The sequence below is a fragment of the Echeneis naucrates genome, chromosome 13, assembly GCF_900963305.1.
Source record: "Echeneis naucrates chromosome 13, fEcheNa1.1, whole genome shotgun sequence".
NCBI classification, from domain to species: Eukaryota; Metazoa; Chordata; class Actinopteri; order Carangiformes; family Echeneidae; genus Echeneis; species Echeneis naucrates.
The window spans coordinates 16,471,444-16,493,035 of NC_042523.1; the positions used below are offsets into that span (position 1 = coordinate 16,471,444).

The 21,592-nt window shown below is 42.2% G+C and overlaps 2 protein-coding genes across 3 annotated transcripts; one reads left to right on the forward strand and one right to left on the reverse strand.

The window, feature by feature from the left end:
- The first annotated feature begins 24 nt into the window (after positions 1-24).
- On the forward strand, positions 25-14,184 carry mmp28 (matrix metallopeptidase 28). The gene is made up of 8 exons (XM_029517722.1): positions 25-269; positions 1,939-2,015; positions 2,680-2,879; positions 8,059-8,280; positions 9,066-9,311; positions 12,249-12,386; positions 12,597-12,764; positions 13,200-14,184. Exons 1-8 carry the CDS (start codon positions 141-143, stop codon positions 13,589-13,591), a joined length of 1,572 nt encoding a protein of 523 aa, XP_029373582.1. The 5' UTR covers positions 25-140; the 3' UTR covers positions 13,592-14,184.
- Positions 13,734-20,608, reverse strand: fam124b (family with sequence similarity 124B). Of its 2 annotated transcripts, none has more exons than XM_029517720.1 (7): positions 20,484-20,608; positions 20,027-20,058; positions 18,825-19,034; positions 18,151-18,546; positions 17,669-17,865; positions 16,263-16,425; positions 13,734-15,447 (listed from the first exon to the last, which is right to left on the reverse strand). In XM_029517720.1, exons 1-7 carry the CDS (start codon positions 20,552-20,554, stop codon positions 14,837-14,839), a joined length of 1,680 nt encoding a protein of 559 aa, XP_029373580.1. In that variant the 5' UTR covers positions 20,555-20,608; the 3' UTR covers positions 13,734-14,836. The 2 variants fall into 2 exon arrangements, with proteins under 2 accessions (XP_029373580.1, XP_029373581.1); XM_029517721.1 differs by having other exon boundaries at positions 18,825-19,029; positions 20,004-20,058.
- Positions 20,609-21,592: the final 984 nt, after the last annotated feature.

Sequence of the window (21,592 nt, forward strand, 5' to 3'; positions counted from 1 at the left end):
GATCAGTGCTGTCAGTCAGGGATGGAGAGGTGGAGCGAGCAGCAGCTTGCTCTCTCACCGTCAGCCAAGAAACTCAGTTGAAGCTCAGCGGAAATGCGCGCTGCCGGGGTCGGTGTGCTGATTTCCCCGGTCGTCCCGCGATGAGCCGCCGACCCCCGGGGCCCCGCAGCGGGGCCCGACTCCACCTGCGGCCGGTCTGGATCCTCACACTGAGCGCCCTCATCTCCGCCCTGACCACCGGGGGCTCACCGCTGATCCCGGACCCGGAGGTACTGCTGTTTAAAGGGGGGTGAGCTGCCCGACACTCACAAGCTAAAATAAAAGTTCAGGTGGTTAATGAAAAAACCTTGACTCAGCACTGATACCGTTTTGTTTGTTCCTCAACCAGAAAACAGTTTACTCATTAAACAATTAGTTTGATGCTGCAGCCTTTTAAAGGTCTAATATACACTTATCTAACTGAAGCTGTGCATTTTTATTTTAAAAAAGTAATTTAAAAGATTTAGATTATGGAATATTTCTTGTTTTCTATAATGCATGCATCATCTTAGATTTTGTTTTGCCAAAGATACAGCAACCACTGGTTGATTTTTCAATCATGTTCACTTTTGCAGATGAAAGCAAAAGAGATTGTGTGATACCCCAAATAATTTGTGTTCATGTTTGATAAAAATGACACATTCATGTGATAAAGAAAACCTTGTGTGTCTGAGCAGCTCTCTCTGCACTCTGACCTGCTGCTCTACTTAGTCCAGACGTCTCCAGCTCCGGTCCTGGAGGGCTGCTGTCCTGCATGTTTTAGATGTTTCCTGATTCAAATGATCAGCTCGCCATCAAGTTCTGCTGAAGTCTGATCATTTGGATCAGGTGTGTTGGAGCAGGAGGAATGCAGGACCGGATTTGGACACCTCACCTGGACCATGAAACTCTGCAGCACTGAGGCTTCACTGATGAACTGAACTGTAACTTCCAGTCAAAAGTTTGGACACACTTTCCCATTCATTTGAATGGTGTGCTAAGGTATTCACAGTGACTGACAGTCTTATCGCTCCGAATAGTGACAATGGACAAGCCAAGGTCACATTTAAAAGGAAATCGAATGATTTGTGTTTCAGGTCGTTCAGGGTTTTAGTGTGGAATAGCCTCAGTGTTTTGGACCTCACTGCTTCAATTCAGGATTTGTCTTCGCTGGCTGCACATTTTCCTCATCAAAGCATCAGGCTTTTACATGTGTTCCCACAGCTTCCCCCTTCTTCTCACATAAAACAGAGCCTTCAGGCATATTTCTGTCTGTAATGGGACAAAGGGACATTTTCAGTTGCACATTCTTGTTTGCCTGAGCACAGCTGTCATCTCCTCAGTTTTCATTTCCATTGCATCTGTAATCATAGCTATGCTCACCGTTGTCTGAACATGAAACCTGCTATATTACACGTGAAGGGCTGCGATTGAAATTAAACTATCAACATAGTTAATCTCAAACCACAATGCAACACCTGTTGTCATGTACCCCGCTGGTTCATTTTTAGGAGTTTAGAACTGTTCTAGACTTGCATGTCTGCACAAAATTCCTGTGAAATAACTACAAATTTTTAGGGAGACCCCAAGGGTTTCCTTTTTCTTATGGGTGGTCCAGATTTATACAGCCTTTCTTGGCATTCTGCAGGAAATGCAGTACAAAAGTAAAATTATCTTTACACTTTTATCATTTCCCTTTTTGCTCACGGGGCATTTTTTCTCTCTGGGAATTTACAGTACTGCGAGATTGCTGGCATGTCAAATCAACAGATCTTTATCCAAATCAGGATTTTACAATCTATAAAACTTTCACAGATTTTTACAGATGGGCTCTTGGAAGCAATGATGGTTCCTGTTGTGTTTATGTGTTTCATTTCAGCATTGCTGACGATTTGTTAACAACTATGATTACAATGGCAGGTTTTTCTGGAGAAGTACGGCTACCTCCATCCGGACAACCACATCTACAAAGCAGTGGAGGTGCAGTCAGCCATCCGGTAGGTGATTCACCTCAACATCAGCTTGTCAAACTGTTCAGAATGCAGAAATCACAGGTGGCTGTCAGAGGTTTTAATTGAATCATATTTGTTCCTCTCTCAGTGTGGCTGATAAGACTTAGCTGGTTGTGTTGTTGTGGATTCTTGGGGGGGGGGTGAGTTCAGTGTGCGACAACCCTCCAGGGGCTGAATGCCAGTGGGGGGCAGTAAAGCACGTCCTCACCTCTGCATTGGAGAAGCTCTCCTGAACCCTCTCTGAACCGTGCAGGAATGTCAGGCGGCTCGCCCTCTGGCCTGCACGTTGACTCTACTGTAATGGAAACTGATAAGCTTCGGCTGACAGTCATAAATATTACATTATATTAATATTCATTTCTATCTAGTCATTCAGCCAGATCTGACATATTTCACCAAACTTACCTAAGTTTGTAATCAAGGTCAGGAGACAGGGGCTGCAGTCATGTATGTGATGCAGAATGGACCAGGGCTGTGAATATCTTCACCATATTTTCAACTTTTGCTCTTAAAAATGACATCCATGAGATCACACCACATTCAGGGGTGTTTTTATACAGCAGAATTGTACTTGAATCTGAGCTTTTCGTGTTTGAAAAGCTAAATCCCAGTTCAGGAAGAACATCATGTGATCGTTTCCTCTTTGCAGTGAGTTCCAGTGGTTGTCGCGCCTTCCTGTCACAGGTGAACTTGACAGCGCCACCCTGCGTCAGATGGCGGAGCCCCGCTGTGGCGTGTCTGATGAGGGCAGCCAGCAGGTCTGGGCCGAGAGAATCAATGCCATCTTCACTGGGAGAAGGACGGCTGCTGGGCGCCACCAGAGCCGCAGGAAGCGCTCCGCTGCACAAGGTAGTGTTTGGCTGAGCGGTGGACATTTGTGTGATACTGTGCTCAAAAGTACATTTCTGAGTATGTGCACAAGTTTGTGAATGGTCCCCTGACGCCTGGTAAAGAAACTGGTCTAATTTGTTGTCCTGTAAGTGTAGGCTTTGTGTGCTCTGTTGTTGTTGGAGAGGTCATAAAGACATAAAGAGACATCAATCAGCTGGGAGTGACCACCTCTGTAAACTGAAGCACTAAATAGGGCACAGAGCTGTAATTAAAGCTGCTGCCGTCTCTGATGTTGCACACGTCAGCCTGGATGATTCCCGCTTTTAGTTTTAATTACACAAGTGCATGAATGCTTCACTTCATCTTTAACCAACTTTAGCCTCAGCTTTACGCAGGAACTTTGGAAAACAAAAATATTTTCATTACATGTTTCTCTGGGGATTGAGAAAGTACTGGATAAAAGTCAGGGGCTTCACCAAACAACAAAAAAAGAGTTTCTCTGGACACTTCTGAGCAATTTCCTTTATACAGCTTGGATCCTAAATTCTGTCCCCACAAGCACCACAGATGTTTTCATCAGATCTCTCATTTGATTGTGTAGTTTGAGTTTTTCCCAAAAGTTTTTTTCAGAAAATTGCTGGAGCTCTTATTGGAGATTATCCTCATTTTCTAATCTAATGAGGGCAGTAATAAAGGCGTTCATTGGTGAGGAGGTCCTGGAATTTGAACTGGCAGACGACTGCAGGACTTGAAGCGTTTAGCGGTTAAAGGTGCAGCTGAGATCTGCAGATTTCTTGCAGACTCGATGAAATAATTGAACAGACGGTCTGGCCCTCACATCGTAGTCTGCACAGAAGATCTCAGAGTTACACAGAAGTGTAATTTCTAGCCTTTTATAAACATTTATGGGTGGAAGATCTGTTTTCTGGACTTTAGCTGTGGTTGATAAACCATATTGAATGATGAATCACATCAATATTTTCCAGTGGGATTCCTGATGAGAGTAACTACACAGAGGATATGTATATGTGGACTTGGATCTGCCGGCACCCTGCTGCTGTTTTACAGGCTGACTGTTAGCTTTATACGCGTACATATCTCTTACGTCCCGGTCTATGAAGCCTCTACATTCCTGCCTGTCATTGCAAAGGCTGGCTAATGTTCGGGGAATGCAGCAGTGGCTGATGTTTGCCACTGCCTCTTCATGTCAGTACCTGATGTGTTCCTTCTGCTAAACACATTCAGAAGTGGCTGGCTGGATTATATTGTTTGCCAAGGTAGCTGGCTATCTCAATAGCCAGATATGTCTGTTGGCTGAATGAGTGGATATGTTGCTGAGTGACTGCCTGTTCTGGTCAGTATTTCAGTCCCAGACATGACTAATACACCAGGCAGCTGTATTATTACACTTAGAGTGGCATTAATGGCAGATACTCTTACACCCTCTGGTCAAACCTCTCAGTAATCTGGCTTCACATATCCACTGATTTAGTTTAGCTGTGTTATAACTTGTGTTGTTGGTAGCAATTATTGCGCTGCAGTGCATCCACCACCTCGAACGTGATGCTGTTTGTCCTCCTGATGTAGCAGTCATATATTTCTAGCTGAGGCTCTCAGGCACTGGAGCAGTCTCATGTTTGGATCAGACGTTTTTTCTGGTTCACTGTTAATTATTCACCACACTGGGGAAAGTAACATTTGATTTGGAGACATGGGTGCCTTTATAAGTTGAAAGCATGATTAGTTGGATACTTATGTGCACATTTACAGTAACAAGCAATCTCTGTTGATTATTTGATTACATGGATGCAGTTTTATTATAAAGACAATGCTCAGACAATGAATGAGCACTCTAATTTGTTGGAAGCACGATTTTGAGAGGAAAAAGCTCCCTTTTTTTTTTTTGGTATCAAACCAAAAGTATTGATATTCACGACAGGCCTTCGTTATCAGTCTAATTGATGCTTCAGGTTATCGATTGGACCATCTGCATTGCTTACCACTTCACTTTTTTACTGTTTGTCCTTGACGGCTGACACCAGCTGCTGAATGAAGCCCGCAGGCAGCAACAGCATGCAGATGAAGCAGACTCACAGATATGGTGTGACAGGATTTTGTTTAGCATGGCTGCCTCTGAGCTTCCAGGAAACTAAAAACAGTCCTTGAGTTGTGGTCGAATCTGATGCCAGTTCCAACTGATATTTACAGAACTAAAATTCCACCACCACCCAAGATAAGTGCTGCCAAAATACGATAGGTGTGATTTTGTGTGCACACACTTGGATATCTGCCCTGCCCCGTACTGTACTATTAAGTATGACTAAAAACAAAACGGCTCGGCAGCTTTTATCACTGAGGCTGCATCTTAATGCCTTACTTCCTTCGTTCCAGCTTCCAAAATGTGACACTGCTGAGGTTTTTTTGTTCCATCTCATTTTAGACTTAATGTTTTTAGCTGTTCGACTGCTGGCTGGACAAAACAAGTCATGTGATTAAAGTCAGTTTGGTCGTGACCTGACTAAATTCACTACAGACCCTTAAGATTTCCTCAAGATTAGTTTTAACTCTGATGATTCTTGAGTTGTTCATCACCTGATTGTTCACCATTTAACTAACCAATTATATTTTTAGCCGCCTCAACTGAGTATTGTGTAAAAAGCTAAAAGTTAGGATGCTAAACTGAGGTGGGGATCGTGATGATGAGCATCCAGCAGAGGTGACAGTGACATGCTGTACGTGTTCTGGTACTTCTGTCCTTGTTTTCTGCCATGAATGAAGTGTGTGTGTGTGTGTGTGTGTGTGTGTGTGTGTGTGTGAGCGTGTGTGTGTGTGTGTGTGTGTGTGTGTGTGTGTGTGTGTGTGTGTGTGTGTGTGTGTGTGTGTGTCTGATGGCCTCCTCGACACCAGCAACAACAAAAATCTCGCTGCAGCTCCACAAACAATAACTTCAGCTATCAGATGATCTCAGTCACTTGCTAATGTCTGTGATAGCCCCCCCCCCCCACACACACACACACACACAGCCATAGTGGGCATCATGCTAATTGCTTCCATAAGGGAAGTCGTGGAATGTCTTGTGTATCTGACTTCCTGGCTTCCCTGACTGTCCTTGGGGAGCTCTTACTCTGCGGCGGTCTGGGATGGAGAGAAGGCGCCTGAGCTCTGCTGGGAGCTCAGACCGACACACATGATGTGGCGACAGTCCTAATGTATGTATTTCATCTGGGAATGAACGCAAATTATAGTGGTGATTTTTGTGGGGTTTTTTTTTTATTTGAGAATTTCCTGGTTTGGGATCAATAAAGTACATTTATCTATCTATGAAGCTGAATGGTCACTTTTGTGTAACTTTCTTGAGTGAAGGTGAACCAAAGGGATGCCTTTGTTTATCTTATTTGTAGGATTGCAGTTGGCTATCAGTCCCATCACTGAATATTTCTGCAAACATGTGCCTGAAATATTCAAAGAATCAAATCATATCACTAAAGTTTTCACAGGTGTTTGTGTGTGAGTAACCGCACACCACACAAACAAAAACACACACACTGATGTCACATCTTAATGCCTCCATTTTCCTATCCCAAGGGTGTATTTAGGTCTCTTGGTAATTCGTAGTATGTTTTGCATACCTCTTGTTTATCGCTCTCATCTGTCACACAGCTCTTTGCTGTGTCAAACACAAATGGCATCAAAATAGCACAAATTTAAAAACCAAATGTTTCCACGAGTGGAGGCCTTGTGGCTCTGTTTGACTGAGAGGCAGTGTGTAATAAAGGCATGTATGCAGACCTCCCACTCTCATTTGGCCTCACATCAAGGCAGAGAAACAGCGACTCTAATTTTCCAATATTACGACAACTCTAAGTGTGCACGGTTTACGCTGTGACCTTCCAGTCAAGTCTCGACTGTGAAAGTGTGCGTGTAAGTATGAAAGTAATGTTTTTCCTATCATCCTGTATCCCCTGAATAAATCATCTGACTCGTAGCAACGCTGAAACTTTCAAAGTAAAGTTTTTGTTAGTGTTACTAAGTTTCTTAGTGAGTTTCTGACTGTTCTAATTTACTGTCTCTGCATTTTTAATTCTTGCTTAATGCAAGATGTTAACAAATACAATGTGTTACATCCTAAAGGCACACACACTATCTACAGTCTGTCTCTCCAGTGTTACAACTATTGTTTATATTGTGATATTAAGGTGAAATATGATGAAAACGTTTAGATTTTTTTTAGGTATAAAATGGCAAAAAAGCTGTTTGCATGTATTTTAAATATTTTTGTGATGACCCTTTTCCCAGTATGACAAATGGAGCACCACACACAGTCTGAACATGTTTTAATCACCAGCACGGTCCAGCTGCTTATTTAAAAGTCCACAGGATGAAATTATTGTTTCCTGCCTCTCTGCCTGCTTGTCATGGAGCGACAAAGTCTTTGTGTGTTTTGCTTTGTTTCTAGATTGCTACATAGTGCGGCCTTTGTATATATGATGAGATCAGAGTTGTGTAACGCACACACCTCCCTATACCTGTGAGATTCTGAAGTTCGCGACGCATGTAATTACGTCTAAGCTGAGAAGCCACACATACGTGTTGAAGTAAACTATTTGGACAAACATGCACTCAGTCCTTGTTGGTTTACGCAGCTGTGTGCTAACGCGGTTAACATCCTATCATTTTGGCTTGGCCTGTCGCATCTGATGAGGCCCCTCTTAAAAACACAGCAGATGAACGCACACACACACACACACACACACACACACACAGATCTATTCCAGTGGGTAGAACTCACAGCTGCTGGCAGGTATGTTTAGCAAACACAATTTGGTTTACTTCTGAATGTGCTTGTGCCACCAAAGACATTAATAGCGAGAAATAAGAAATATGTGATGTCTGTATTGTCAGTCAGTCCAGCTCACACTGTGATTACCAATGCAGATAGAAACTAGATTTTTTTTTAATGATGCATGTAAATGTTGAAGTGAATGAGTTGAATTTAACTAAGTAACTATTTCTTACAATAAATTAGACTTTAGAGCTTTGAAGTCTTCTTGCTCGCAGGTGATCTCCTGATTTGTTTTGGTTATCTGCTGATTTGAGCTGATCTGTTGTTGCACTGGCTCTAACTTTGGGATGAATACATACCTGCATGTCTCATATCTCTGTTCCTCTTCCTCTCCTCTCTGTGGGTGATCTCCAGCTGAAAAGTGGTACAAACGTCACCTGACCTACCAGATAGTGAACTGGCCTCGCCATCTGCCTCTGGGCTCGGTGCGGCTGGCGGTGCGTGCAGCTTTCCAGCTGTGGAGCAATGTGTCGGGCCTGGTCTTCCAGGAGGACCCTGAAGGACCCGCAGATATCCGACTGGCCTTTTACGAGGGAGACCACAACGACGGGGCCAGCAACGCCTTTGATGGGCCAGGTCAGGGCAAACATGCTGATTCAAGTCATCACAGGTCTATCGCTCAATTGTATCTGAGTCCTTTCCAAGTTAATGAGATAACTTGTGTGTGTGTGAGAGAGGAAGAGAGAGACAGTTCTCGTTTATCGAATAATCAGATTACACACTGACAGGAATTACACAATAACACCCTCATGTGTAACTATCATTGAGGAAAGGCACTTAGTGTTATTTGCATTATTAAAGCTTTACTCTCACAACCACTAATACTTTCTGATAACGTTTACTTTAATGTGTTTAAAGAAAATAATTCCAGGAAATTGGCTGAATTCACTGATCAGTATTCCAGTCAGTTAATGAGTAAACGATAAATACACGATCTAATACACATATTCTAAGCAGTTTCTGAATGTTACGCCTTCATTTGAAAATAAAGTTCATATTTTTGAGTATATATCTCACAGCTGACTTGCTGTGTCGAGGAGAAGGATTTGCTACATCATGTTTGCAATCATCTGAAATTCATTTGAAGAAATTCTACCAATTCAGTTGCGTTTCTATTTCCCTTCTAATCAATCCTAAACTATATTATTAATTTAAAAGCTTTCCTAGACATCAGTCAGAATAAAGTGTTACCAGGTTATTAAACAGTAAAAATTAAAGAGGGTGTAATGCTGCAAATATGATTGTGAATGAAGACATCACTGCACTTTTGTGAACATGCAGCTTATTTCGTCAGCTCACCCTCAGATTTGTCTGCTGAAATGTATCAGTGATACCGATACCTCTGATTTCCTGACCTTCAGGGGGAACTCTGGCTCATGCTTTCCTACCTCGGCGGGGAGAAGCCCACTTTGACATGGCAGAGAGGTGGACGCTGAACGGACACAAAGGACACAACCTGTTCATGGTGACCGCCCATGAGATTGGACACACTCTGGGACTGGAGCACTCCCCCGTCCGTCACGCTCTGATGTCGCCCTACTACAAGAAGCTTGGCCGCAGCCTGGTGCTGAGTTGGGACGACATCATTGCAGTGCAACAGCTGTACGGTGAGAGGACGGCGTGTTTTTTGTTACAAGCTCATGTTGTCTGGACTTTCTGTACCTGAAAATCTTCTCCAGATTCAAAATGAAGTCGAGGGGCTGCCGAAGGGAAGTGTTTTCTCTGTCAAACGGAAAGTGTGTTGTGTCAAGGTCAGGAGGAGTGTTAAACATGACACCTTCCCTGAACTCAGAAAGAAATTTTCTCTTAAAAGGTGGAGGGGTTGAAAAAAAAAAAAAGCCTCTTTAGTGTATAGATGACAAATGTCTCACTGTCTGGCTTCAGGACTGCTTTATTATAGACGGCAGAATTAGGCTGTGGTTCAGGCTGAACTGTAATTGGAATACATAGGACCAATTACATGAATTGCTGACTTGTTATGAAACCAGGCTGTCTTTGAAGAAACAAACAAGTGGAATAATTTTTGCTTTGTGGCTCATTAAATCAGGAGTTGTGGCGCTGAGCTGTGAAAAGGCCACCAGCTGCAAACAGACGGAGACTCAGTCCGTGGCAGCTGAAAGGCCTCATTCATAGAAGAGGAAGACAAAGTAAGGACAGTATTTTGGAGGCCATTTAATTTTAAATGTTGCAAATAAGGAAAGACATCATCACAAAGGGCTTAAATAATGTACAGGTTTGTGGCTAACAGCAGGAAGGAGTCTGTTACCGCAACCTCTGACTGCCAGGAGGTGATAGAACAAAGTGTGGGAGCATTTCATACACGACGTCTTTGTGGATGACAAATGAAATGTTTCTGTATCCTGTGAGTGTGTTTTCACTCCTGGCATGTGTTAGGCAGGTTCCCACATGTGCCTCTCCACAGAGGCATCTTGGTGTGTTTTAAACTCGTGATACATGTCATCATGCCGCCCTCTGGTCATGACTCAGGGCCTCGAATCTACGACATGTGGCCACAGTGCAGGAAGCACAGGAAGGTGTAGAGCAGCTGCAGACGGCTGGTGCCCTCTCAAGGAATGTTTGCACGGCTGCAGGGTGGCCTCCCAGTTGGCCAGAAAACTGAGATAGAGCTCTGATGGACGACGTTTAATATCTGAACAGTAACATCTGCTCTGCCTCTGGAGATTCCCTGGCAGCGGTTTCTCTAACGGGTATTTGCCATCACTTCATCTATCACTCTAAACAACAGCTGACCATTCTGCTGTTTCAGCTAAGACCGCTGTATGAGGGACATTGTTTTTCCTGCTGTTACAGTCAATAGCATTTATAATGTGCTGAAGTTAAATGAACTCACACTGCCGGGCAGCAGTTGGATAGATTCTCTTTAAGTTGCTCATTGAGCTGTTTTTTATGGTTCGCTTTCACACTGAAAGCTGAACCTGGGAACACTTTCTTATCAGTGCACAAAGAAGGAATCCAGGACAGCTCACTCTTTGTTTTTGCTTGATAAAAAATGAATCCAGGATTGTTCAGCTGTCGGTCAGGTGGAGTTAGCAAAGCGCAACATGCTTTACTCTGCATGCCGGTTTCAACCCTGTGGCAGTAATTCCTGTGGACTGCAGCCACTCCCACATAAATGTCAAACAGCTCCACAGGCAGATATGGACAAGAACCACTACTGACAGGACTGCAGGCACCATGAAATTGCTTGTGTGTGTGTGTGTGTGTCAGAGAGACAACCGTCCCTGGTGTTATCATCGTGATTTGATGGGAAACAGATGTGAAGCAGTCTGAATATGTCAGTCTGTATAAAGCAGCGTACTCACAGAGTATAATGTGGTGGAAAGACGTTCTGCATCACAAGTGTTACTCAGATGAAAAGTGCCTTCAGCAAAATCACTGCAGGAAAACGGAGCTGCTGTTGAATCCAATTTTAACGAATTATTATAATTTGTGATAGTTTCACATGCAAGTAGCTTTTAAACGTTATAGTTTGATGCTTTGGGGCTAATTTGAACAACTGCATCAGCTCTAACATAGTTTCATCTGCCCCGCTGTATAATGTTCTTAATAAGACATTGTTTTATCTAAGTAAAACAAAGTGTCAAATAAATGTAGTGACGATAATGACCTGGAATAATATTCAACAGAACTCTAACAATAGATTGAAAATAGGGAGGAACTCCGTTTTCACAACACGAACACTGTTTATGCATCTTTCTACTTTCGCTCTGTTGGATTTATTCCACAGATTGAAATACGGTTTACTCTGCAGGTCGCCGTCAACTCATAAAATGATTCAAATCAATCATAAGATTTGGGATTTCAATGATGCAAAACATACAACAACAACGTATAAATTGGTAATTTCATTAGATAAAATATATTTTGGTCATACTATATCAGACTTTCCTCTGCTGGTGGGTGGAAACTCAGAGAAAGGAGGGAGGCTTAAAGGCAGCTCTTATCTCACAACTCTGCTCGTGCACACACACAATGTGCAGCCGTCCTTGTGTTATCCACTGCGGTCTGTATATCTATTCTTCTTGTAGTCTTCTTCCTTTTCTTGGGTGTGCTGATTTTATCCTGCTCCTACACAAATGTTTGTTCAGCTCCTCACAAACAAAATGGCTGTAATCATGTCTGAATCACCATCATTTACTGTTATGCTTTGGTATGTTGCGCTCTTCCTTTTGTTTTGCTCCGACTCTTCTTTACTCTTTTGATCTTGTGTGCCTGGTGTCTGCACTTTTGAGGCTGCATGAGCCCAAAGCACAACAAGTTTGGGGATTTTATTTTGGTCCTAAAAATCCAATAAATTTGAAATTCCAGTATGCCTGAATCCTTTGTTTATTTCCTGCGCTGTATACATCAACCCAGCCACATCCTGGGAAGGGTGATGTTAACATTCTCCAAGCCCTTAAATTGCTTTTGGCACGCATGAGAAACTATACTGTCCTCAGAGTCGTTTGCTTTGGTTGGTTGTTTGTGAGTCTCCAATCGACTAAATTCTTGTGTGGCCTTGTCTGATGTGTTTCTGTGCTCAGGTAAGCCGTCAGGTGACCACCCGGTGAGGTTGCCTGGACAGGTTTTGTACGCCACGCTGCAGGAGTGGGAGTCCACAGAGCTGCAGACTCCAGGCCGGCCTCTCTACTGTCAGGGCACCTTCGATGCCATCACGATGGGTGAGGTCCAAATGAAACATTACTGAAAAACAAACAAAACCAAATCCTGCAGATTTCCTCCTTTCATATTTATCTTTTCACTGATGTGTAAATACTTGGAGGAGCAAACTGAGAGCGAGCAGGCGGATGAATATGAGATGCAGAGAAACCAGGTGGACGTAGTTTGTCAAAGAGGTCGAGGATGAACTCTCTTCTCTTTTGTGTATCCAGACCGGAATAACACGGTGCTGGTGTTTCGGGGCAGTGTGTACTGGACGGTGTCATCAGAGGGCGGAGTGAGCGGCCCCCTGCCTCTCCGTCAGCGCTGGCCTGACCTCCCTCCAGCCATCGAGGCTGCTGCCTTCTCCCCCCCGGACTCCAAGTGGTATTTTTTCAAAGGTGCTGCTTCACTGAACTCATTAATGTGACTCACTTCCTTTTAAAGTCATTTTCTGATCTGCTGCCCGACGTCAGTGCCTCTGTTAAAGCCCTGAAATAGAATCAGAAGGTGGTATTCAGAGACACCTCACTGCACGCGGGGTTCAACAATAGTTCTTAACAACTTATTGCCAAACTTCACTTGGATGTTAAAACCTGATGTTATCTCAGTTCATTTATCTGCTAAATGCTGTTCCATAAATCACCTCTACCTGAGGAGCTGAACGTTTTTTCCAATATCTCCATCGGAATCCCAGCATAAGTAGCATAATTATCTTTAAAATGTGAGTGAGCATGTACTAAATTATGTTTGATGTTGAGACTGAGGAGCTCTTTTAATTATACATGAGGATGGTGCTTGTAGCTCTGGTATAATTGTAGACTCCCCTCCTGCAGGGAAGCGGCTGTGGCGCTACACAGGCCGTGTTCTGGACCACGGCTTCCCCCGGAGGAACAGTGATTTGGGGCTGCCTCGTCACCCTGACTGTGCCTTCTTTTATGCTCCTCTGGGTCACATGGTGCTCTTCAAGGGCTCCCGCTATTTTGTTTTAAACCTGAAAACACTGCGTCAAGAGCCCTATTACCCCCGGAGGCTGGTAGACTGGACTGGGGTGCCACAGGGGACCAACGGAGCGCTGACCCGTCCATGTGGACGGCTCTACTTGTTCAGAGAACAACGCTTCTGGACTTTTGACCCAGTCAAGGTGCGAGTCACCAGACAGGGTCAGTGGGCTCAGGAGCTGAGCTGGACTGGCTGCAGCAACACTCCACGAAGCAACATTTTATGACCAGCAGATGGCGCTGTGAGCTTGAGCTAAAGTGCAATTTGTTGACAGACATTGTGACAGACAGTGGTGCAACATTATAATTATGTTTTTTGCCTGTAATCACATTTAATTAATATGTTGTAAAAGACATTTGGCTGAAAAAAATTAATTCCAAATAAGAACTTACATTTTAGAACACATATTTATTCTGCGTAGCAAAGAATGGATTTTAATTCTAAGATTAGAGACATTGTTGGCATCACTGCACAGTTTAGACACAGTCGTTTTTCCTCTAACCTGTAGCTGCCCTGCACATTCACACTGTCCTGTTGAGCAGTGAGCATTTCCTTGAACCAGTGTTGGACATCATCCATATGTTGCACAAGTGAACAAGATGGAGGTTCATCTGCAGTTTGTGAACTTTAAAAGGCTCTTGGCCAGAATTTAAAGATTTAGTCAACGGTAATTATGTAATATAAATGTTGAGGAGACTAGTACCTTTGTGACAACTCACATGATTATGATTAATATTATCTCCAAATGTACTTGAGTAATACTTGAGAAAATTCTGTTAACACGAGGGTAGTTATTTTCAATAAAGTAATTTGGCCAGATCTGATCCACCACATCTACAACACAAACACACCAAAACAAGGATCAACTGAGGGACATTTAAACAAATATAATAAAAAGCCATTGGGCTGTATTTTAACTACGTAAATGCTGCTAAGAGATCAGTTACACAGACTGCCTGTGCTGCAATTGGATTAAATCAGAGTTGTAATCATAATCACAATCTTCATTTAGAGATCATCTTCACCTCTGTCAAAAAACAATCTCAAAATAAGACATTAGTTTAGCTAACTATGACAGATCTAGACTCGAATGGTTATACATACATATAAAATGACAATACCTTACATTACTATTCAACATGCTACATATTAGCACAATAGCTGCACAAATCATTAGGTTGATCCAACATGATGATAATTAAATGCATTGACCTGCAGTGTCTTTCATAGCACTCTTCCGATGCTGCACAGCTCTGGTGAAAGTGGTTGTGGACAGATACTGTACATTCATAGGACATAGGACAGGTCAAACTCTTTTGAGAATGTGTAGATGAGGACAAATTTGGTTGGAAAGTGTTTTTTGCAGCTAGCTCTTTTTTCTTCTTCCACATCACTGCCTTTTGTCAGACCACGAGGCCTCATCTTTTCCAATCATATGTTCATGATAACACTGTGGCACAGGGACTGGGATTTAGATGAAGAACTCATCCACTAGCTCCTCATTGCTTGTGCGTGTTGATACCAGCTCAGCAGTAGTCCTTTTCTCTACAGTAGGCCCTTTGGAGGGGCTTTGTCCTACTGCCACAGTCCTTCTGTCACAACTCTCCCTCGCTCCATCTCTATAACCAGCAGAGTCCCAAGTCCTTAAGGGGCCCTGTGGCTTTGTGTGTGTCCGTGGCAGACACTCACTCAATTCCTTGGCCAGACTCTCAACAGCTGAAGCGCCTACAGCTGCCGGTCTCTCAGAGTGTAAAGTCATCAAAAGGTCTATGGAGGAAGAGCGAGTAATTGTTTTGACTGCTGTGTCAGATCGCGATGGCACTGGAACTCCTGTGTCCACATTGGTCTCTGCTTCCTCCTCGTCCTCTTCCAGAAGGAGATGGGAGAGTGAACGGGTGATAGAGGGACGCAGAGGAGAGTCAGGGTGATTGGACGTTGATGGTGGGGCAGGGCTGCTGCGCTGGGATGAGTAACAGGAGCTACCTGGAGGGGTGCTACAGCAGCTTCCTGATCCCAGGCTCTCTGCTCCAACCCCTCCTTCGTGAAGCTTCTCCAACAGAGGGTCACTTCGTGGTCTGTGACCTAGAAACAACCAATGAACAATAAAGACAGAGCCATAAAAATGAGGCCTAAACAGTATCATAAAATTTACTAAACAAAATGTAGCTTAAAATGAGAACATTCAGTGCAATTTATTTTAGCAGCATGAACTCAAGCGCCTGTAGAAGAAAGTAAGATACTTTTAAGTCTAAAAATAATGAAATGGTATTTAATACAAATGTTTTAAAGAACAAAACAAACAAACAAAAAAACCCCAACAGAATATTCTATTGGACCACTTTGAAAAATGCTATTTTACATTTACGAGGTGATTTGACAGTTCTCTAACTGCTTGTGTAATGAGATGGAGCTGCCAGATAAAGTTCAATCTTTGTGCAGCAGATTCCCACTTAGACAAATGGCTGAATACAACTATTTAGCCTCAGAACTAAAACGTCTTAGCTGGCAAAATTTTCTATGTCCCTGATTCATTTTGACCTGTTACGATCAACGTCCTGTCTCATACCAATGACCCTTACTGCACTGGCGATCTGAGAGATGTGGAAAAATTAAGAAATAATTAATAATAAATAATAAAAAATTACTGATAATGTAAAATCATAATGTTTTATCCAACTGGTGTTTGAGACACTGCTCAACGACCTAGTGATTTAGAAACCTGTCTGACTACCTTTGATGCAGACCTTTAGCGTCCACAGTTGGCTGATACATCAGGCTCTTGATAATATTCTGTGACAAGAAATTACCAACTAATAGCCGCAATAGATTTATCAACCTGAACATGCAGCTGAGGAGAATATCTTAACCCCTCAAAATGTTTTTCCTTCTGTAACTACCTTGTCTCCGTGTCTGCCGGGGCAAGGGAGTAGTAAAGCTGCAGGGTGACAGACTGTGGGTCTGTCCTGAGCTCCTGTGCTGCGCTCCTCGAGGGGATACACTGGGGCAGGTCAGGGGGAAAGCACAGGTCAGAGGTCGCTGAGGTTGAGCTGGGGTTTTCACCTGCAGCATGTGAGGAGAGAGATTATGATTTATACCCAGACTAGACAGATTTAAGCACGTTAAGTATCTTTGACAGAATTAACATACACGCATCTAACCAATGGCTTTCAGACAGCTAAGGGGTTTTTCAGCTAGAGACAGTTGGTACATGTTTTGTAGATTTCAGTGTCACGGGAGGAATGAATTACATTTTTTCCTTTTCTCAAACAGAGGCCATTTCACCTATGATGTAGATCTTTATAAATGATTAAACAACAAAAATAATAATGATGATGCTTTAATAGTAATAATAATAATAATATCTTTTTTTAAATTTTGGGTGAACAAAGGTTGACAACACAACACTGATTACTCTGTAGTTAAAAAAAGGTTTTAGAGTATGAAGATTTTATAGTCTGCTGGATTTTCTTGAGTAATATCTTGACATGTTTGTGCATTGTGACCTAAATTGACAATGTGGCAATAAGATCTGGGACACAAGGGAAGAAAAGCAAAATTATGTTTATCAAGAGACATTTACATACTATGACTTACCCCAAACCAACTTGCTCAGCCTTTGCCACATTATTTTTGTGGACAAAGTGATCTAAAATATCCATCCTCCTTCAAAAATAACAACCTGTATTGATTCATATCATCACATGCAAATGCTATGAAATGTTTCTTAATGTGAGATAATTGTGAATAGAAAATGGGAAAGCTTCTATTTTACTTAATCGTAATTATATTACCATAAGCAGTTTTAAGTCCAATCTAACATAAGAGAAAACTGAAAGGCAACACATCAAGATTCCTTCACCTTCCAAACAACTGCTGCATTCAAAAACAGGTTTGTTATTTGACTGGGAAACCCTGCAGCTACACTTTACAAAATGTACAAAATGTCCTCTTGTAGAAATCATATCTTAACACAATGAACAATCATTTAACAATCTGTATTCTGAGATGTAATCAAAGTGTTTTGTGTTTACAGTTAATATAAGCCTGCTTCTGACTGCTTGATTTGTCTCTTGAGAAACATCTCTTCACTTCACAATTATCTCGTGCTAAGTGAGGCAGAATGAAAGGGTTTAAAAGCACATTACCACTAATTAAACAGCATGTTGACTAAAAAGCAGGAACAGAGCAATCACATCCCCAATTATTGGAATTTTGTCATCATGTACCTTTTGTTCCACTTGACAAAATTTTTTAAACCTTTTCATTTCTTGACAAGATTACAGTGAAGTCTGTATTGAGGTACCTGGAAGAGGATCTTGTTGCCATCTAGGTCTTCTGTTTGCCAGCGTGTACTGCTGATGGGTGTGCAGGGGTTGGGCAACAGCGGTACCAGCTGACCAATTTCCTCCACACTAAACTGAAGCACAGCAGAGCTGCATGGCTCCACCCAAACCCCTGGTGACAGCTGCTTTAACGCCAGCTGCAGGCACAACCCTGGCTCTGTGTGGGAGGGAGGAATAAAGCAGAGCAGTTCAAAACAGGAGGAAATGTATTCACGGACATGATTCAAATGTTTTAACTATTAGATTTAAAAATTACTATTAAACCTTTTTCAGATGTGGGCATCTGATTTCATTCTGATAAAGTCAAGGCCTGCTTCTTTACCCGCTAGACTAAACAGAAGCTAAATCTTAAAGCTAGATGATTTGAGATGGAGTTTCAGACTTTTCATTGCTAAAGAATCAAGCACTGTCAAATAAAATAAGAACAATCATGAAAGGTTACCTGTGTGGAGGGTGAACCAGCAGAAACCTGTCTTCTGCTCCTCTGCCTGTCGCTGCAGCACTGTCTCATATAGGTGCACAGTGTCCTCGTAATTGTCATATCTGCTGTACAGTGTCACGCGTAGTATTTCTCCTCCACAGTGCACTGGTCGAACCCCCCACACAGGCATGCCGGCACCCAAGCTATAAAAGTCCCTGCTGGGCAGGAGGTAAGGCCGTAGCAGGGGGTTGGTGGGGGAGCTGCTGGATGTAATGTGAATTCCCCCAGTTCTGTTGCCACAGCTCTCTGTGTGATGGTACTGCCAGGGTGGCCTTTGAAAGAAGTCCAGCACTTTGAGAATTCGTTCCTCTCCATAGGCCTCATGGAGGAAGAAAGTGATGGCCAGAGAAGGGTAGCCTGAAACATTTTTGGCAAAGGTGTTTTCTCAATCAACCTTAAGTAAAAACAAATGCAATTCTGGCATGGAAGGTCAGCATGGTTTGGCATGTTTACATTTTACACTGTATAAATGTGGGAGTAAGTTAGGAGTATAACTATTATCGACATGAATACAGAGTTCAAATCACTCCAATTTCTGTCTTGTTTTCATGGTATGTAAGTACACAGATATTTTGCCTCTTTATACAGAGATGTACATTCATTAACTGTAAGCTTGGACAAAAAAAGACCCTTACCTGCCACAGGACAAAGCCGAGTATAACTTCTAAATGGGGACGCCCTCTCTGATACATGGAAGATGCGGAGACTTGGGCAGAGCCAGCGCAGCAGGCGATCCAGGGTGTGCTGCAGGAGCAGGGAGTCCCCAGGGTTAGCTAGAAGATGCAAGTTCATCAGCAAAAACTGCTGCGTTCGCTGCAGCCTGCCCCATCTGGTCATGACCTTGACTGGGAAAAAATACACACAATGCACAAAATTGTCTTAGACAGGTGCAGGTTTGTAAATGTTAAAAACAAAGGTACAAAAATACTACCTGAACACACAGGACATGTCTAGCTACTGAAAAAGACAATCTATAAATTTTACACATATTAAGATCCAGTTTATTGATAAGGGGAATATGACTACAGGAGTACTTCGACAAGGTATTCAGAGATATGTTTAATGTATAAGATTATTTACTTTGGCCTACTGTACCACGCAATTGTAGTTAGTATGAAAAATACAGAAGGACAAATAATAATTCAAAAGAAAAGAAAAAAAAAAAAAAAAGAAGTTGAAGTTTGCAGAATCTTTCATTCACTGTGAACATCATTCACGTCATAGTACATTGTGGTGGCAGAGACCTTGATAAAATCAAATAAAATTTATTTATGTAGCACCAAATCATAACAGAGTTACATCAAGGCCAAGATGGTTATCAACTGTAGTCTTTATGGGACAGATATACTGAAAAACGGGACTGAATGATATCATACATCTGATTTTGTCAAGATAAAGATCATGAAACATTTTTCAGTGTCCCTATGGTAAATTTAAAATTTGTATGATTAGTAGTGTGTGTGTGTCCCAGTCAGATAAACCTGAATTCATTGTTGCTGTTGAACCTCAGCTCCCAGCGAAAACCACAAGTTCTCGCTGGGAGCTGAGAACTCAAACTACTTTCAGAAATACATGACGCAAATAAACACCAGACTATTGACAGACCATACGATAAATAACTTGGGAATTAAAAAGCCACTCACGGTATGAAGAACTATCAAGCTGTATAATACCAAGCGTAAGATGTGAGGATTTTAGTATCTGACTTCTTATGAGGCCAGAAAGACATGTTGTGTTAATTTTGTACTTAATTTCTTCAAGGTGTCTCTTGTGAATTCCCCTGTGAAGCTTTATAGTTTCATAAATCTGAATACTAGCAGGGTGAGGGAATACTTACTGCCAGCTGATGACATCCTGCTGCAGTCGTATCTGATTAACACAAAATGAGAGGGACGTGAGTGAGTGATCACCTCCCAGACACTTCTGGTTTTAAAGTTGCTGGTGGAAAGACAAAAGTCTGTCTCCATCTTGCGGTGGCCAATTTGGAAACATGCCCCCCTTCTCTCTGGTCACCATGACAACACATTATCTGTTGTTAGCTAGCCAAAGCTTGATAACGCAGTTTTTTTTTTCTTTCTTTTCTTTTTTTTTTTTTTAAATAGAAAATATTACAAAGAAAGCAGCAACGTGAAAAGCTACTCTTCAGTTGTAAGACGTTAAACCCAAACTAAGCTGGTGGTTTCCAAACATTAGCCCTTTTTCACTTTTCTGCCTTGGACTTAAGCTCATTCCCATTGTGGCTGTGGTTAAACTGGAGGCTAGCATTAGCCCGGAGCTAACAGTTGTCGACTCACTCGGCGGTTTCGGTCCCGGAGTCCACGCTTTCATGGTCGGCTCTCTTCAACTCCGCCGCTCCTCGAAACATCGCCCGAGACTCACTTCCACCTCAGAGCGACTGCTCCGGACACTTTGAGCGATGTTTGGGCCAGCAGCTCGGACTGAAAGTGAGAAGCATCCTGCTGGATGTCTTTCCCCAAGTCTGTTTTAAAAAAAAAAAAAAAAACGGGACGCCGTGCTGGGACACTGACGTCACCAGGCAACCGTACACCGTTATGTTAAAATGTATGCCGTATGATTATAAAGAAAAGCTGCAAAAAATAAATAAGAAAACAAGAAGAGTCGAGAAATCCACATACAAGTAAAAAAAAAAAACAAAAAACAACAAATATTGTACAAATGTTTTAAAGTTAGTGGGCGAAAGGGCCCCGCAGAAGCAGCGCTACTTTACATTTAAAGCCGCCTATAATAACACGGAGCAGATGGCATGCGCCTCACAATAAGAGAAGACAAAGGACACAGTCCAGACGGATGGACAGATTTAAAAGTGCTGCGGACTCTAAAGCCACAAAATTAAACACTGTGTTTGCTGAAAGCCAGTAAGAGCATTAAAAACTAAGCAACAGCTCTTTGGAGCAGCTCACTGCACGCTTCCTCCTTAAAACACAAAGGTACACATCTGAGAATAAAAAAAAAAGGGTTCATTTCACGAGAACGTAAAAGGAAACAATAAATAAATAAAGTTCATTAAACAAACAAACAACAAAAATAAAGTTCATTCCTAACCCTTCAGTCACGTACATTTTATGACTCTACATAGCAGATTCATTTAGTTTGACAAAGGTTTTGGTTTGACTAACTAGTTTCACAAAGCAGCTCTGTGGAAGTCCTCATAGCAAAACATATGCTGAAAAAATTAACATAGTTTGACCATGGCACTGTGAAATGTCTCTGTACATGTTTAAAACTTATCTTAGGGTGGAAAAGGGTGGATAAAACACCAGACTATTCCAGTGACAGTTTCATATTATAAATTAACTATATGAAAAGAAAATGGCATTATAAATGCTTTAATCTTGTAATATTTCACAATTTCATACCAGTTATGACATTTCTGCATTTGTTA

Excerpts from the sequence above, each read along its gene's own strand:
- mmp28 (XM_029517722.1), top strand. The coding sequence starts at position 141 with ATGAGCCGCCGACCCCCGGGGCCCCGCAGCGGGGCCCGACTCCACCTG. Across the intron at positions 2,880-8,058 it reads GAAGCGCTCCGCTGCACAAG|CTGAAAAGTGGTACAAACGT; the intron begins GTAGTGTTTGGC and ends GGTGATCTCCAG. Across the intron at positions 8,281-9,065 it reads CAACGCCTTTGATGGGCCAG|GGGGAACTCTGGCTCATGCT; the intron begins GTCAGGGCAAAC and ends CCTGACCTTCAG.
- fam124b (XM_029517721.1), bottom strand. The coding sequence starts at position 20,554 with ATGTTTCGAGGAGCGGCGGAGTTGAAGAGAGCCGACCATGAAAGCGTG. Across the intron at positions 18,547-18,824 it reads TCGGCTTTGTCCTGTGGCAG|GCTACCCTTCTCTGGCCATC; the intron begins GTAAGGGTCTTT and ends AAAATGTTTCAG. Across the intron at positions 16,426-17,668 it reads GCAACAAGATCCTCTTCCAG|GTGAAAACCCCAGCTCAACC; the intron begins GTACCTCAATAC and ends CACATGCTGCAG.